The sequence below is a fragment of the Epinephelus fuscoguttatus genome, linkage group LG19, assembly GCF_011397635.1.
Source record: "Epinephelus fuscoguttatus linkage group LG19, E.fuscoguttatus.final_Chr_v1".
NCBI classification, from domain to species: domain Eukaryota; kingdom Metazoa; phylum Chordata; class Actinopteri; order Perciformes; family Serranidae; genus Epinephelus; species Epinephelus fuscoguttatus.
Window position 1 is genome coordinate 15,435,251 of NC_064770.1, and position 18,448 is coordinate 15,453,698.

An 18,448-nucleotide genomic window follows, 5' to 3' on the forward strand; every position below is an offset into this window, starting at 1 on the left:
TATGAGCAGAGCTGTTGAATACTACTGTGTGTGTGTGTGTGTGTGTGTGTGTGTGTGTGTGTGTGTGTGTGTGTGTGTGTGTGTGTGTGTGCTGGAGCGGGATTAAATATTACTGAGAAGTGCAAATAATTTAATCATACCTCAGCAGCCCAGTCCCTGGAGTGAGCTGTTTAAGAAAGCTGCGGGGTCTCATTCATATTTAACACCCGTCACATAGGCATATATGGTTCCAGAAATGTCCTAATAAAAATCTGTAGATAATCAGAGTGAGTTTGTATCGTGACCATGTATACTAATATTAATTATGATACTAATAATTAGAGTAGGTCAATATACAGTATGTCACAGTATAGTGGTGGTGGTATATCTGCACTCAAGCCTAACTCTGAGGTACTTTTACGTTACTTTAGTGTTTTAATTTTATGCTACTTTGGTTAAGTTTAGTTTAGTTTGTCTTGTTCTCCTTAGATTTAAATGAAAGACACAAGTCAACCAGAATATATGTATATATACCCAAAGTCCCTTCATTTCTGAGAGAATGTCACACTTTTTACTCCACTACATTTACTTGGCAGCTATAGTAAGTTACTTTTCAGACTAGGATTTATTTATTTATTTTTTAAAGATATTTTTTGGCCATTTTGCCTTTAATGGACAGGACAGTCAAGCGTGAAGGGGGAGAGAGAGAGGGGGGATGACATGCAGCAAAGGACCACAGGCTGGACTCGAACCCGGGCCGCTGCAGCAATAGCCCAGCACACGGGGCGCCCGCTCCACCACTAAGCCACCGACGCCCCTCAGACTAGGATTTTACATACAAACATAAAATTGATTTAATAATTGTGATGCCACTGATATAGCTTTTTACGTATCACTTTTAAAACTCGTTTGGGTTTGGCCCCAGGCTACAAAACAGAAAAGTTGACCCCATTTCAGCCTGTTCGCACACATAGATCCTCGGGTAGTGCCCCTCTGGTTGTTTCAAAGTGGAGGCTTAAGTCTGAAGGTGATCGTGCCTTTGTCATCAGGCCCCCCTTGGCTTTGGATCGGCTTGCCAAAGAAGGCGAGGCTCGCAAAACCAGTGACCTCTTTAAATCATTCCTTAAAACCCATTTTTACAGACTTGCTTTTAAGTGATGTTGTCTTTTGAATCTTTTTATTTATCATTTTATTCAGTCTTCATCCTGTTTATTGTTGGTAGTAGGGGTAATTTTTTGTGTTTTCTGCTTTTGTTCTTTTTATTGTATTTGCTTTATTGTTTTTTATATCTCTATTTCTCCTTATCCTCTGTCTTCTTTCTAATATTTTCCTGTGTTCAATCTCCTGTTTAATTCTACCTTAATTTCTGTCTGGCCTTAATTCAGTATTATTGTTTGGTTTTTATTTTTATAATGCCTCTGGGATGTGTTTCTTCTGCTTTGCTTTGTTTGTCAAAGCACTTTGTAAACTCTGTTTTTAAAGGTGCTATATAAATAGAATAGAATAGAATAGAATAGAATAGTCCTTTATTGTCATTGCAACATGTGTCATGTACACCAATAAATAAATTTATTATTATTGTTATTATCATTACAGCTGAAACTACCAAACAATATATTTAAGTCATCAAAATTAGCCTTACCTCAACCAACTACAACATTAAAGTACTGCTTATATTAATACATCAACTAGAACAGTCCAATAATAACTTAACACAAGAACTGTTTCTTACAGTTATGTACATTTAGTCACGTTTTTATGTTGCTGAATATGAAAGATGTTAAAGATGATAAATTATCATAAGTTTACGTCCTTAATGTTGTTTCTATTTACCTTATTTAGATATCTGTGAAATATTCACATGAGCTATAGATGCATTTCTGTGGTGGTGTTTGTGAAGCACATCTCAGTTTTCTTTTTGTCCCTATAAAAAAACAATCTGTTACTCCAAAGGAGATGATGTGAGCTGCGTGGGCTGCGCTGGATAACAGGATGATAATTATCTTTAGGCCACGCTGCCAATTAAACATAGTTTATTAGTTTCCTCATCTCACACAGAGTTGGTCATCACCTGCTGCTGCGGTTGTTCCCATCTCTCCCCCACCCTTCCTCCTCCTTTTCCTCCTCCTCCTCCTCTTTCACCGCTTGATGCTTCTCTTTGTGTCACTTTACCCACACGATGACAGGGGGCTTTTAAAAATAGAGACGATCCACCCAGATTACAGCGTTTTAATTACAGAGCTGTAGATGCGATGGGGTTGTAGAGGCCCCTTCCACTGACAGCGAGTGGGGAGGGTGGAGGAGGGAAGGAGAGTTGGAAGGCAGCGTGGTACAGTGAATGTAAACTGTGTGCTAATTAGTGTCGTCTGCCATAGTGAAGCTCTCAGGCTCTAACCGTCTATTATACATGGATTGTTGGCTGTGTTGCATTCTGAGTGCTCCATAAACGCACACCAGTGGCCACATCGCTGTTATTTTAAAAATTAATGCTAGAAAATCACCTGTGGGGAGACTGGGGGCAAGTCAAGGCAGGGCAACTGTGTCATGCTTAGTTTCTACCATCAGGGGAAACTAGAGTGAGAACACCTATTCTGCACATACACACCAGTGGTCTCTGTCAACCTGAGGAAAAGGCCTGATTTCAACAAATCTGACTGATTCTGAGGTACATATATTGCATTTATTAGCTGTTTAAACAATAAATTAGTGTCTTACAACACTGTAAGACACAACATTGTGGCTATGGTGTTGATTGTTTTTTCATCTGCTGCTTCATTAGGGTATTGAATTGTATGGATATTTAAAAGACACATTAACTGCTCACAATAAGAGGAGCAGCAGTATCAACAAAATACAAACATATGAAGATTGCTCAGAAAAATGTAAGGGAACACCTAATCATCACAGTGTAACACCAAGTCAGTTAAACTTCAGGGATATCAATCTGTCCATTTAGGAAGCACAAGTGATTGTGAATTAATTTCACCTGCTTTGGTGCAAATGAGAGTGACAGCAGGTGCAATGGAGAGGCAAAAGCAAGACAACCCCAAAAAGGGAATGGTTTTACATGAGGTGGCCACAGACAGTTGCTCTCTCCTTATCCTGATAGTGTCCTTGTCACCACTGGTAGCATGAGGTGGTACCTGCAATCCAGTCAGGTTGCACAGGTAGTCCACCTCCTCCAGGATGGCACATCTATACGTGCGGTCGCAAAAAGGTTTGCTGTGTCTTCCTTATCTCAAGGGCATGACGGAGGTACCGGGGGTCGGCCGTTACACGAGGAGAGCTGGACAGGGCTATAGAAGGGCATCGACCCAAAAGCAGGACCGGTATCTGCTCCTTTGTGTGAGGAGGAACAGGAGGAGCACTGCCAGAGCCCTACAAAATGACCTCCAGCAGGCTACTGGTGTGCATGTTTTTGACCAGACTGTCAGAAACAGGCTCCATGAGGGTGGCATGAGGGCCCAACGTCCTCTAGTAGGACCTGTGCTCACAGCCAGCCACGGTGCAGCTCGACTGGCATCTACCAGAGAACAGCAAAATTAGCAGGTCCGCCATTTGTGCCCTATTCTTTTTTTTTTTTTTTTTTTTTAATTACTTTTATTACAAGGACAACTAACAAACAAGAAGAAAAAAAAAACAACTCACAAAAAGAAAAAAAAAGAAAAAACTTAGACAAAAAGAAGAAAAAGAACAAGACAAAACATAAGCTATATATACATATATATATATACACAAATAAATAACATTACATACATTTAGCACATGCAGATGTAGTGATGTAATACTTATACCATTAGAGAAGATAACATCTTTGCTATGTGCAGTTGAGAAAAGCAAATCAAAACTGACGCAATGACAAATTAACAATAAAAACAAGATAATGCGATGAGAACAAAGATAAAGATAATAACAAATAGCACACAAGACCTGCACATTTCATAACCCTTAACCTAACCCTACCCTACCCCCTCCCACAGATCTTTCTCCAATCTTCGAGGTTCTGTTTCCAGAAAGTATATACTAATGTTAAATAATATTAAAGAGTTAAATTAGATTTCGTGCAACCTCAATTGCCTCCTTTCTAGCTTCAAGGACCCGCTGGCCTGCTCCATTCATCCTGGCAACGGAGAGCTCTATGGACAACATCTCCACCAAAGAGCAGGTCTGTGCCCTATTCTTTTCACATATGAGAGAAGGTTCACACTGAGCACATGGGACAGGCGTGAAAGAGTCTGGAAACATTATGCTGCCTGTGACATCATCCAGCATGACTGGTTTAGCGGTGGGTCAGTGATGGTCTAGGGAGGCATATCCTTGGAGGGTTGCACAGACCTCTATGTCATAGCCAGCGGTACCCTGACTGCTGTTAGGCACCAGGGTGAAATCCTTAATGACTGTCAGACCTTATGCCCGGCCTCATGGGGCCAGAGTGTATAGGCAGTTCCTGGATGAGGAAGGCACTGATGCCATTGATTGGCCCTGTCATTCCCCTGCTCTAACTCCAACTGAACACCAGGATGATATGTATTGGTGCATCCGACACCACCAAGTACCTCCACAGACTGTCCAGAAGCTCAGTGATGCCCTGATCGAGGTCTGGGAGGAGATCCCCAAGGACTCCATCCTCCGACTCATCAGGAGCATGCCCAGATGTTGTCAGGATTGCATACAGGCACGCAGGGCTGTACACACTACTGAGTCACATTATGAGTTGTCGTGATGAAATTCATGCAATAGAGACAATATTTTGAATTTAATATGGGTCGTGTAAACAGCATCTTCCATTTTGATATTTAAAATTAGGCCTTATTTCAAATATAACCTTTTTCAATTAAGATGTGTTGATATAGAGGTATTAGGAGCAGTCTTTCTACATGTATGCAGCGCATTCGAAATATGTGTCTAATAAGATTTCGGGCTGAGCCAGTTTAGCCAGCAGATTTCTAAGCCAAGACTTCCTCTTCTGTGCGTTGGTCATTTCAGCTAATCTCTAAAACAGATAACAGCATATGAATGCAGATACATTTTTTAAAAACTCATTTAAAGCTAATTCATCATCAGACGATTGGGTTCCGATATTACATTTCGGCCAATGCATTACACCTCCCCACATCACCTGCCATTTAAAATAGTCAAAACAACCTGCACTACAAATGGAAAACAGAGCACCTCCAATACCAAAATCTTGTCCTGTCTCCTACAGAGTCTGCACACATATGCAGAATCTGTTTTTAGAGGCTATACATACACCAACTCACCAACAGTTTGAAAAGCTGGGGCAGAAATGCAAGCTCAAAAGAAAAGCCTACGTTTCGGGTCAGAAGTAGAAACACACCTACTTTTAAATATTATACAAAATATTTCAACAGGTTTTGGTTATCTGCAAATATAGCAATACCGATCTTTTCAAGAAGGTGGTTGAAGAAATGAAAGAGGGAGGCTGTGTTTGTTCACTCGAACAAGTCCATCAACTGCAGAAGACGTAGGCATAAAAGCAAAATAGCACAAGGCAATAATTAAACAACATGTTAGGGCACATTAATTAGAATATGTACGACTGCATTTGAATGGGAATTTTAGTGGAAATTCATTTTCATTAGCCATGTAAACATCTTGATAGGAAAATTTGTGTTTTTTGGAATAAGGGCAAAAACTAGAATATTTTATACATGTAAATGCAGTCACTTATGTGCTCTAAACAAGTGTATGAACTGTTTGTATACTGCTAATGAATGCTAAAAAGTAAACATGGGAGGTTAAAATGAAGTGTTACCACTTTTAGATACATGCAATATTTTTTTCTTATCTGTTGAATATCTAGATGTTGATTAAGGATGCTGTCTATGCTATCACCTGTTGTACTACTGTAGTCGTTAGGTAGCATATAAATATTTTATTATGTAACTGAGCCAGATGCCATTATGTAAGCAGCACCATCTCTGTCTGTGTTCATATGTACATAGAAAACGTCTCCTTTATCTAATTTTAAAAGTTTAAGTGGCGCTATAAACATCTCTCAGTGTCCCAGTTGCACACTTAATTTTAGTGCTGGGAAAATGGAATACTTAGAAATGCCAGCACGCAAATGAAAATCACTTAAAAAAAAAAAAACATTAAATGTCTAATTAGCATTGTAATTAGTAGAACTACCCAAGTGGTTGTTGATTAGCTGTTGATTCATTCCCTTGAGTAAGTGAAGTCTTACCTTATTTCAGACTATTAAATGCAAAAACTAAGTTTTAAATTAAATGAAAGTGTAGATATTTTTTACTTTGACATTTAAGAGCCTTTTTGTCCTCGTTTGATCTGTGTCATAAAAAACTAATTACATCCACTGTGAGTCAGTGATGAAAAACAGTGAAACATAAAAATAAAGTCCAGAGTGGGTGGATTCTTTTATAGACAATGTATTATAGTTTTAGTTTTTTGAGTTACCAGCTGCTCTGCTTTTGGCTTCCAAGTGAGCTCAATTACGCAAACAGCCTGTGCTGCATACTGTAGGTCAATGTAGTGATCACAGACGGAGGGAGTGTGTGTGTATGTGTGCGTGTGGTTTGGTGTGTGTGTATGTGTTGTGTGGGTGAGTGTCTGTGCATATGCATGTGCAGACTGTTGCTTGTGTTTTGGCACCTTGGCAACCTGCTACTGTGTGCCTCTGCATCTCAGCAAACAGGTTAGAATTACATACTGAGTATCTTGTAAATAATATCAGCTGAAGCTCTCACATATGGCGTGGACAGAAGATATTTATCCACACTTTGAGCCGTATGATCCCCATGGTTTTCAGATATTTCCTGTAAGTGTGCATTATTTAACTCGTTCTTCTCTGTGGTTATTAAGCTGTTAGCTTAAGCTCTTAGCTACAACTAATCCGCTGCTCTCTGTTTTGTTTTACATAAAATCCATCACTGAGTCTTACATCATAATATAATTATCCCTGGTATTACAAGAAGCGATGTTTTTAATATTGTTTGCATATGGGAAGATAATCATTTGATTTCATTTCACCTTCCTGTGGAGAAGAGCTTCACCCCCTGTATAGATAGGGTTTATTCTCAGCCTCTGTGCCTCCAGGCAGAGAGCCTCATTACGGTCCCATCTCTCCTCCCCAGGCTTCTCAGCAACCCACCACTATCCTGCAGCAGCTCCCAGCGACCGTGATGCCTCCTGGCTCTGCTCCTTCCATTAGGCCTGGTGGTCACGTCAAGGAGGGTATGGCAGACTGTCACCACACACACAAACTAAATCTCAGGATTTCACACTCACGGCTGTTCTTGCCTGTCTGTCACATTACCAACTTGCTAGCAAGTACTCAGATATATTATTTATGGTCTACTCTTGAGCTTGGACAATTGCATAAAATGTGTGTGCATGAGTTTGTGTGCAAGAGTGTGTGCTACATTCATGTCCGACTGCTGCAGCAGGTTTTAGTCAGTGTAATTCAATTATTCAAAATAAAGTTTTGTAAGTCGTTGGCATTTCGCTCAGAGATTCAAAGGTTAAAACTCTTCAAGTGGCCTATTTTTGTCACTGTAAACACAATGTGCTCCAAAAATGTCAAAGTATCATTACTGTGTACATGGGCTTTGGGTTATGATTGTTATAATGGCTGCCTAAACTCAGCTACTTACATTCTGGCACTGGATTGTTAAAGACAATCCAGTGCTCTAACTGAATTAATTTAAAGCCAAACCTGTGATTCAGCATTTACTGTAATGTGCATGCAGCAACTTTGCACTTTGCTGCAAATGCTTGAAATTCTGTGACAAGTTTGAAGAACATCAGAACACAAAAGCCATGTAAATTGATGATTTGTTACCAGACTGCATATACATCTAAAATCCTACATTCTTAGTGACTGGAAAAGTCGGTTGCTTATAGTAAAAATCTTTACAGGTTCATGCTGGTAAGTTTTCTTCTGATAGAAAACGTTGTTGGTGCTGCCGGAGACGGTCAGTTTTAACTAATTGACCTTTCACTAAGCCACTGAGAACAGGCTGTTCTTACTGGTCACCACATTTCTGGTGTAAACTTTAGATCCGCAGTGTCTCAGTTACTACAGATGGTACATTCTGCTTTGTTACGACCACACATGATGGCTGATACAATAGTGTCTGTTCTACCTTTAATTTTAATTAACTGCCAATGTTACCAGCAGGTTAGTTCCCATGCTTTTCAGCTCTGAACATGGGCTGAATACAAACAGCAAAATCAGGTACGTTTCTGTGAAGCTACTGAAAGACTGAACACTGAATTTGACACTGGAAATTACTTTCAATTTTTTTTAAAAATGTGGATAAAACCATGGAAGGTGACAATACTGCCAAAACAAATCCACCAGAGAGGTAGTAGCTAGATGTTGTATTGATGAAAGAGAAGAAGAAATGTTGCCCGTGAGAGAGATAAGGGCCAGGAGCATTCAGCCCAACCAGCCATTACCTCGTTTCAGTGAGTCATATGTTCTTAGGTGAATAGTGCTCACACTAACATTAGCTGACATTATTGCTATATAATTAATGAAATTGACATAACCCCTTCAAGATGGTGAAATATCACAAAGTTTGTTGAGTTACTGAATGTTGCATCACTGAAATAACTACAAACTGGTGCACAGAGATTATCCACATTGCCTGTAGAGCATTTAATAATTAATCAGGGTGACAAATATTTCTTAAAACTTATATAACATATATAAAACAGGGTTTAAATGACACTGAAATTATAGTGACTTAACTAGACTTTCCTAAATCATGGTCAGAAAGTGTATTTATATTGCTGGGATGGAGGGAAATTACTTCGCGAAGTGAGTCACTGCCATGCCGACCAAATTTTGAGTGACAAGAGGGTAAGAAAATTGAGCTTGGCAGCTCACAATCACCACCTCAGTTTGACACAATGCGGGTTAATCACACAGTCGCCCTGAGGGAAGAGGACAGAATAGCAGACTGATAAAATAGATAAGACAATCAGAAGACTGTCAGATAGTGTTGATTGTGCTGTGTGTATGTGTGTGGGTGTAAAATTCTCAATATGCAGACACTGTAGAGCTGATGATGATCCAGAATGCCCAGATGCACCAGGTCATCATGAATAACATGACCATGTCTGCTCTCGGGTCGCTCAGATACGCCAGCCCTCTGTCGGGGCCTGAGGTGGGTATCAGACTAACATCAGGGTCAGTTCAGACAATAAATTGAAATTGAATTTTACTAAAATGGGTTTTGACATTTAAATATATACTTACACACACAACCCAGTCTCTCTCCAAACTCGTCAGATACCAATGCTTGGTCAGTGACCCTCAACATCAGACGCTGATGCACCAAAGCACCTTTTAGCGGCGGTATGATGCACCAGACAACAACATTTTTTGACACTGTGAGCAACTGCTGATGTATTAATAATAAGAAAGTACACATATGGCAGACAGGAGTGGAGATGCATCCAGACATTCACCCCGCGGACCTCTGCTCATGTCAAGCGTGAAACTAACTAACAACTTAGTGTGCTAGTATGAGTAGCTTACTGCGCTAGTGATGCATGTGACTTATGTCATGTTAGTAACAGACTTACTTATTTTAACCAATTACTTTTGTTGCTTAAACCTAAGGAAATAAACCTAAAGACCTTTTTTTTAACATATGTTGTAAGTTTATTTTGAAAGAGACTATATGCATTTAGCAAGTGGAAACTGTACATTGAAGTTTATTTTGAAAAACCACAATTGATGTAACAAGCATGCAATCCCTGAGCATCTAAAAGATGGTTGCTGACTAAACATCAGTATTTGACAGCTGGGAGTGAGAATGTGTTGCATAAGTGAAGAAACAATGAATCTGGTCATATCTTGCAATATGAAATTGAGTATGAGTGTGTCATCCTTATCTTCATTTAATGAAATGCATAAAAAAGTTAATAGAACTCTACTTAGCTTCAACACAAATTGCGTGTTCAAACAACTTCTGGTTTTATTATAGCATCCCAAATTCCTAAGTCTGGTGCTGTCTAAAAACTCAAAAGTAAAATGTTTCACGACATCAACAGTTAGTTGTGGGGAACTTAGGGGCTGTCGGGTGTTATAACTATATACAAGAGTGAATAACTCATAGCCTATTTCTGGAATAGAACTGGAAAAATATTAACATAATAATCCAGGACTGAGTCTAACGGCCGGATTAAACAGTCTAATCTTTTTTCATTTCAGCTGACATTTTTAAATTTGATTTCCTGGGTAAAGAATCCACCTTGTTAAAATAACTAAACAAGCAAGTTTTTTGTCTTTTTATTTCTTACAGTAAACATAGTGCCACTGAAATAAAACTTTGGCAGTGAAAACTTTGTAATGATCTTACTCTTGCACTCAGAAATAAAGCTGGGCTGTTTTTCTCTTTCACTGTGTGTCAGGCTCCCAGAGATCTGGTTATAATTCAAGAGAATGAGGATGACCCAGAGATATACCACCACTATTACCAGCCTGCCCCTTACCTGTCCTACCCTGCATGGCTGCTGCCTCAGGCCACACTGGTCTGCCAAGACCTCGACAAACCCACCTCCTCTCCGCCACACAGAGACAGGTGATCCTGAATGTCCACTACATGTAATATGACACATCATCTCACTGATGTTTTAGGTGGAAAGACTGATGGAGCAACAACTACTGTGGATGGATGAAAAACCTAAAAAAATACTTTCACATTATGCATTTTTTTCACATCCACATAGTTTAACACTGGTGACCTAAATTTGCAGTTATACTGCTCAACACCCCTGTACTGTCAGTTTGAGTAACATTAGCTATGTTAGCTCTGCTGGGCAAACACAATTTTACTGTGTTGTCTGGCTGTTGATTTCATGTTTGGTAATCCTCTGTGAAAGATGCTTGAGATCCTGAGTCTGTTCTTCACCCGGTACCATCGATGGATGTATAAAGAAAATACACCAGAGGCAAAACTTCACTGACAAATTAAATGAGAACATGTGTTAGCTTTTTTTAACTCTCCATGTTATATCTGACTATTTTTTACCAATGGTTTGGTTTTTAATAATATCCTGCAGCTGGTGTTTAATCTCAAGTTATTCTTTTAAAGACAGACAACAAATTTGTGCTGGAGAAGATAATCTACATCATTCCATGGTGACAGCAGTTACTGGCTTAACGGGTGACAACTATGAGCCAATCAGATTGCAGTTATAGTAATCGAGGTTAGGGGCATGCGCACTGTTGCTCTCCTGTATTTGCAGCACTTGACAATGCAAGCATGTGGCTAGTCCATATCTATCCCCAAATGGTGGCCTCTTGAGCCACGGACCATTTTAAACTATTTTGATATTATGATAAATAGCAGCAGCACTTACGGTTTTCTTACATCATGTATCAATACAAAATAATATTAATTTCAAATTTTGTCAGAACCATTAACTCCATCCTTTTTTCTACTGCCAGCAGGTTGGGCTTTGGGCTTTCACCTCACCTCACCTCACCTCACCTGTCCTGTCCTGTCCTGTCCTTTCCTTTCCTTTCCTTTCCTTTCCTTTCCTTTCCTTTCCTTTCGGCAGCTTGTATCAAATCATCACCTGTTGGCAGGCTGAGATGATTTTTAAAGGAGACACCAGAATTAAATTTTGACAGACAGAGCAAATCTGTGAGGTTTCAATTCAAAGGGAAGGGATATTTTCTACAGAGGCTCCACTCCGTGAGGCAGATTCAACTTGTGTATTCTTCCATGAAAGTTTGTCCTGAAATAGCTCAGTTACTCACACTTTGAAGACATTAGGTGTGAATTACTGCAGATTTGGCAGGACCTTACTTTAAAGTTAATTAGTGTATAGGCAAAACATGCTACAGATCTATTTTGGGTACATTTCTTTTATTTTTCTTTTACATCAGATGAGTTTCCAGGCTCATTGTTTCAGGTAGGGGGTCTGCCTTTTAGTCATATTAATCTCACCATACTTCAGGTTGAGGTTTCAACTCATGTAACTTATAACAACACTTCCGTTGTCATTAAGACTAATCAAAAAGGATCCTAATGAGACATTTATGAAGTTCAGAGGAGCAGGAGAGGAGATGCTTCATGTCTATTGGGCTTCACTTGAAGAATCTGTTCTCACCTGTTTAATAACACTATTTAATAACACTTTTTAATAACACTATAAAAGTAGAAAAAAGTAAAAGGAAATAATTGAACACATAGCCTTGACAATCCCAACAAGCAAGTTCCTGTCTCTCACACAAATGCATGAGACCTGCCTGCAGAGAAGAACTTTCCATTCACGCTCTCAGCTCAAGGTGTTCCCCTCCAGAAAAAGTCAAAATCTCTACAGTAGGTTTTAGGAGAAGTGACTATCCATTTCCATTACATCTGTATATTAAAGCAGACACTGAACTGTGTTTCAGATTGTATTTACAGTGCATATATCAGTTGTCTTTTATTATTAGGCTTTGGACTTTACATCATTGTCTATTTATATCAGGTAGATGAAAACAACCTGGAGAAAAAAACACACTGATTAATATTTTTGTTTTGTGTGATCAGGCCTGCTCCCCCGCCCAGCAGCACTGGGACTGCGGGAGCCCACGTCACACCTGCGGCAGGTAAAACCAACCACACAGCAACACCCAGCCAACAGCCAATTAACACAGTCAGCTCCCGTGATGTCATAGGGCCCCTCGAAGCGGGGTGACAAGAGAGGTGCCAACAGCAGGCTTCACAGTAATTGTGATGAGAAGAGGACTGATTGGGGATGCTGCTTGTGATTATAGTGCTTTTGATTGTGAATGGCTGAGAAGATGAGTTCATTAGATGCTTTGGATTTGTGTAATGTTTCATCTTTTGTTTGTTTTTTTATAGAGAACAACAGCGCTGCCGAGGCAGGAGCAGAGAAGAAGAGAGAGTGATTATTAATTCACTTACTAAACATGGTTTTTGTTGTTGCGCTAGGGGGAAAACAGTCTTGAGTTGATTCATCTACACTCAAAAATCATAATTTCACACTTATGTTTGACACTTTCTTGCTTATTACAATGAAATGATTATCATGATAATTTACAATAGATGAATGTGGCAAATAAATATGATATTGTGCTTTGTTAATGGCATTCTTATATCTTTACTTAAACCTGCATTATCTAAATGATCCAGTAGGGAGCAGCAACACATGGTAAGTTGGATGGCAAATAGGCCACAAGCAAGACTTATTTCTGTACTGACAAGCATTCACAGTGACTCTGCATGCTATAGTGCTAATGTCGGTCATGATACATACCACTGTATGACATAGCAACAATGTGACGACACATACGATCTATTGCTGCGTAACACTGTGTGCCCTTTCTTTAAATACACTGTGATGAGTGCTTACGAGAAGGCACACCACTCAGTCTCTTCAGGTGATGACAATAAAAGCAACACAATCAGGAAGGGTGTATAAAAATAGTGCAGTACACAAATTAAATGACAATTTTGGATATGTTTAAATTGGGAAACCAGTTGAGGTATGTGTGGCTTTCCTTCACTGGTTCAAACTCAGGTAAAGGTGTTATGCTCATGCACTGTGTGAGCCCGTTCCGAAGGTTTGCATTAACTTGCTTGCAGTAGCAGAGAGGATGACTCTGCCAAATGGGACAATACAGCGAGCACCATGTCGTTGAGACAGCTGAGGCAGTAGGAAAGAATTTCAATGTCAATTTAAGAGATTTGCCTGCAACAGCACAGGGCATCTCAATTCCCACATTCCTTGGCTTCCACTGAAAATAGTCTCAGGGTTCGGAGGTCCATTTGGGAGTTTGAGAACTGTGACAGTGCAGGGTGGGGAGCATGGGATTTCAGCAGCCGTGTGGGAGGGTAATTTTAAAGATAGGGAGTGAAGGCAGCACTCTCAAATCTCCGATAAAACACTAGGATTAAGAGCTCACATGGGAAGGACGTGCCAATACGGGTGTCTTTCCACTGTCTCCAGGGTAATGCCAATGTTTACCCAGCTATTAATATCAAGCCACCACATGGTGCCTATCATAGATATCAGACAAGTGAGAGTGATGTGAGGAAGACAGAGAGGGACAGTAAGTCAGGAGGGGTTAAAGAGACAAAACATATTCCAAATATGCGATTATAGAAGGGAGGCTAATGCCAGAAGTAATAATTGAGAAACTGGATGGAGCATGTTGTAGATTCAGAGTGTAAATGAAGAGGAGGTGAAGCAGTGCATCCAGTAAAGCTCTGCACACCAACAGGGGAACAGTGTGCTCTGTGTTGGAAACAAACACAGGTGGTGGAACATGAAAGATAAATGAGGGATGTAAAGTGGTGAACAGGGGATTGTTCAGAGGGTTGAGGACGCACTCACAGTACATACATATGCACATTATGGATGACAGCTATCCAGCTATCTGTTTCAGCCCGGGGGGCCTCGTAAGATGCAGAATTTTCCATATTGATCTGCTCCTTTCAGTGTTTTCTCATTACTGCTGCTGTTATTCATATATTTTCTGTTTTATTACATTTTCTTCTGTCCACAACCCAAAATCCCCAGGGATCAATAAAGTCTAATCCAGTCTATTACACAGTGTTATACAGTGCTGGACATAGCACATTTAGCACCCTAGGCAAGCCCTCCACATTACATGTTGAACTATATATATTTTTTTAATATCATAGTTGTGACTTTTATCTCATATTTTATTTTTTTCATCTCATATAATTTGTATTCCATAATTTCGATTTTCTGTCTTATAATTTTGACCACTTATTTTATCACTTTAAATTCTTATCTCTAAATTATATCTTTTTGTTATAATTTTGATTTTTAAATTAATTATTTTAACTTTTATCCCATAATTTTGATTTTTAACTTGTAATTTTGACTGTTTGTGTCATAATTATGACTTTTTATCTAATTATAATAACAATTATTATTATTATTATTATTATTATTATTATTATTCTGTATTAATTACAAATGATAATGAGAGCTTATGAAAAATCATAACATAACTTAGCTAACAAAATGATAATAATATTAAACAATCAATAAAAGAATAGACTATAGCAAATGTCATCTTCTTATGTTTTTTTTTTTTTTGCACATCAGATAACTTTTGCCCTTTCATTTTCTCTTGTTCCATTTTTTTTTTTTTTTAATGTCAAAAATAAATAAATAAATAAATAAATAAATGGGTGGGCTGGTGTTATGCAGGAGCTGGGGGGGCAATTCCGGAGTGATGAACCTGTCTAAAACTACAAGATAGCATTATCTGTTATAACACTGTCCTCGTACCTTGTATCTTAGCTGTTACCGTTGCCAGGGTCCTTGTAAACCAGATAACATTAAGCTTTGATTACTCGTCACTCAGGTTTATATTCTGTCTTCACTTTTTTTTCTTCATTTGGTTGGTTTCCTTTTCCATTCCCCATTAAATTTAATGAGAATATGTTCCTGTTGCACCCGAAAGAAAACAGTGACAGAGGAGTGAAGAGCAGCTCAGATTTTATTAGTAAAAATATAAATATCTAGGAAAAATATCTCATTGCACACATTTCAAGATCATTCACAACACTAGGCATTCCCAGCTAATACAGTATCTGTTACTCTATATCAGATATACAGGATCTGCCACTCAGCCAGGCAGATCACTCAATACACAGTAAGGTTACCCATTTTCCTAAGTCCTCCTGATTACAGTTGTAAGTAGGCACACACACACAAACACACACGTATGTACAGCTGCAGTGTGTGGTCATGCCAGAGCATTCTGTACTCTTCACGGAGATCAGAGACTCTCAAGGGCTTATGGAGGCCTGGAGGTTGACCAACTCCAAAGCATGTTTCCCCTACCCCTCACCCCTCCCCTTCCCCTCTGACTCTCCATCTCTCTTTCCATCCCTCTTTGCTTCTAAACATCCTTTTCCACCTGTCACTTTCTGCGTTATTGCATCCCTTCACCACCTATGAATCTGCTAACCTCAAGAACACTTTTATTTACCTTACGGGGATATTTGCTCTTTGCAATACAGAATTAAGGCAGAAGACATTGTATGCGGTGTGGTTAAGGGTATAGTTGGGTCGCAGTGACTCCACTGAGAGATCAGCAGATATGGTGAGGCCAGCTGGCCAGCACAGGCAGAGATCAACCCATGGCACAGCTGAGAACGCACACCATGCCTCTCCATCACAATGCCTTCACATAACAATTTCTAATACCACTGACCACCAAATGCCAACCATGACCAGTGCTGTGCTCGCCAAGAAACACAGATAGTGCTAAAGATCTACAGTATTTATGGTTTTTGATTGTCACTCGAGATAAATCTATACACATCTTGTCATGCTCTTTCCTGACACACATAGCTCACTGGCTATTCTTTCCCATTTGTCACCCATCTCGTCTTTCCCTAAAATCCTCTCTCTCTCTTTTTGTTTTTCACCCTCTCTGGGCCTCTTGAGACATGGAGCGCCCCAGTGCTTTGGGTGCTTTGACGAACTCCATGAGGGTTGGCTTGACTGGGGGGAGGTCTCTTGTGATCTCGTCCACGGTTCTCTTGCTGGGACACACTCCGTCTGGGGTGGGGAAGAGCTGCAGATCTTCCTCAGTGTGCGGGGCCCCACGTCCGAGCCTGACGCCCAGCTCTGCGGGGGTGAATATGGGCAGGGGGAGGGATTTTCGCTTTGGCAGCAGCTGGTGCTCCCTCACTCCTGTTTCCACGGTGCCCACTCTGAAGACACCGGAGGGGCAGTTCTGTTTGAGCGAACGGGCCTGCCACTGCCGGGACAGAGTCTCCCTGCGAGAGTCATCGTTCATGTTCATCGTCTGCCTGCGGGCATCAGAGAAAAGTTGAAGTTAGAAACCGTGGGAGCTCTCACTGTGATTAACCTACTTAATTAGACTCTAACTGCGTTCCAATATGAGAACAGTTCTACTAAGTAATCCCAACTCGTATCTGATGATGTAAGGAAGACTTCAAATCACATAGAAACTTTTTATCCTATCAATCAGTGGTGACTCACACCATATTAAAAGGACCTGCAGAATGTTTTCTGATTGGTCTGTGAGCTCTCACCTTTCCTGAGGTCGAGTCTTGAGACTGACACTTTGCCAGTCAGCACTGTAGCTCTCCCTGTGAGCCTTGTTCTCCTCTCGTACACTACAGGTCAGCTCAGCTCCCACCACCACGCCGTTACTCTTCTCCATGATGGAACAGATTGGCTTCATCTCTGCTGCTGGAAGATCTGTCTCAGATTTATCGCCTCCAATGGGTCTTGTTGATCAGCCTTAAGATCTGCTGTTGTATCTGGGATGAGGCTGTTTATTCAGTGATGCTTCAGCTGGCTGTGTGTCCTGGCTCCCTCTCCCTCTTTGTGCTGTCTCTGTCTGGGCTCAGGTCTGTCCATGACTTTTATAGATGTTCTGTTGCTATTTCTGATCCATCTTGTCACTCTACAATCAGTGTGCACTGACATCTGACACCCAGTGCTCCGTGTCTCATTCCCTGAGAGCTGGAAGCCCAAACTCTGAGGAGGGGTTAAGGGGAAATTGGGCTGAAAATCCCCTGATTCTCAAATTGTATGCCCAGTCTCCTCAGTAATCACTCAGCCCAGCACTTTCCACTTCAGCTGGGATCACGGCGTCTTAGAGAAGAAAATGTCACAGAGACAATCTGCTTGGAGATTACATACAACAGGTTTAGTCCTCAGAGATGAATCTTAATAAGGTTTTGGTCTTGATGTACATGAAGCAGCAGGTGACACTGTGTTAATGTGGAAAGACAACAATGCAGCTGTTTTTCATACACAAAGGATATTTCAAGCATGTAGGTATATGCATCAGAACCACACATCTGTCAGTTGGAGATAAAAGGTTAAAAGCTGGAGAAGTTTACGGAGTAGCTTGAGGTATCTCGCCGACTTTAAAATCATAATACAGTTCACAAGGAGTTTATACAACAGCTGTGCCTTGTGACAACATCAAACCCCCTCATTAAATGCCATTACAGTGTGCCGCCTCACAGTAGCGGCGAGAGCGCCATCCCTAGTGATTCATCACCTCGGTGACAGAGCGCCACGCAAGCCATAATCAACTCAGGTTACAGGCTGTGAAACACACACACACACACATACGCACTCACACACTCACGCACACACACACTCACCTCTGCCAGTTGTCTGCTGGTGTGATGTTACTACTGGTCCCTGACTCTGACTCATTCATCCACATCAGGTCCTGATATCATCAGATAACAGAGATCAGATATCACACACACAACAACTAGTGTAAAGAACCTAATGACAGGATCAATCTCATTGTCGTTAAATGTGTTTTTCATTAGTTTCACATGAAAAACTTGACAAGTTGATCTTACTCAGAATCATTAAGGAAACCAATTGCCTTGAAAAAGTAAGCAAATATAACCATTAGTGTTAAGTTATATAGTGGCTTAAGTGAGACATAACTTAAGACTAATAGTTATTT

The 18,448-nt window shown here is 40.2% G+C and overlaps 2 protein-coding genes across 2 annotated transcripts; one reads left to right on the forward strand and one right to left on the reverse strand.

Annotated features, from left to right (window-relative positions):
• Positions 1–6,638: 6,638 nt before the first annotated feature.
• On the forward strand, positions 6,639–12,969 carry LOC125879688 (proline-rich protein 29-like). Its single transcript, XM_049561678.1, has 6 exons — positions 6,639–6,778; positions 7,095–7,194; positions 9,019–9,134; positions 10,387–10,556; positions 12,519–12,577; positions 12,834–12,969. Exons 1-6 carry the CDS (start codon positions 6,710–6,712, stop codon positions 12,878–12,880), a joined length of 561 nt encoding a protein of 186 aa, XP_049417635.1. The 5' UTR covers positions 6,639–6,709; the 3' UTR covers positions 12,881–12,969.
• Positions 12,970–15,451: 2,482 nt separating this feature from the next.
• Positions 15,452–17,349, reverse strand: LOC125880016 (titin-cap (telethonin)). The gene is made up of 2 exons (XM_049562224.1): positions 17,040–17,349; positions 15,452–16,793 (listed from the first exon to the last, which is right to left on the reverse strand). The coding sequence occupies exons 1-2, from the start codon at positions 17,189–17,191 to the stop codon at positions 16,403–16,405; spliced, it is 543 nt and encodes a 180-aa protein (XP_049418181.1). The 5' UTR covers positions 17,192–17,349; the 3' UTR covers positions 15,452–16,402.
• Between the last annotated feature and the right edge of the window lie 1,099 nt (positions 17,350–18,448).

Excerpts from the sequence above, each read along its gene's own strand:
- LOC125879688 (XM_049561678.1), top strand. The coding sequence starts at position 6,710 with ATGGCGTGGACAGAAGATATTTATCCACACTTTGAGCCGTATGATCCC. Across the intron at positions 7,195-9,018 it reads TGGTGGTCACGTCAAGGAGG|ACACTGTAGAGCTGATGATG; the intron begins GTATGGCAGACT and ends CTCAATATGCAG. Across the intron at positions 9,135-10,386 it reads GCCCTCTGTCGGGGCCTGAG|GCTCCCAGAGATCTGGTTAT; the intron begins GTGGGTATCAGA and ends ACTGTGTGTCAG.
- LOC125880016 (XM_049562224.1), bottom strand. The coding sequence starts at position 17,191 with ATGAAGCCAATCTGTTCCATCATGGAGAAGAGTAACGGCGTGGTGGTG. Across the intron at positions 16,794-17,039 it reads AAGACTCGACCTCAGGAAAG|GCAGACGATGAACATGAACG; the intron begins GTGAGAGCTCAC and ends TGATGCCCGCAG.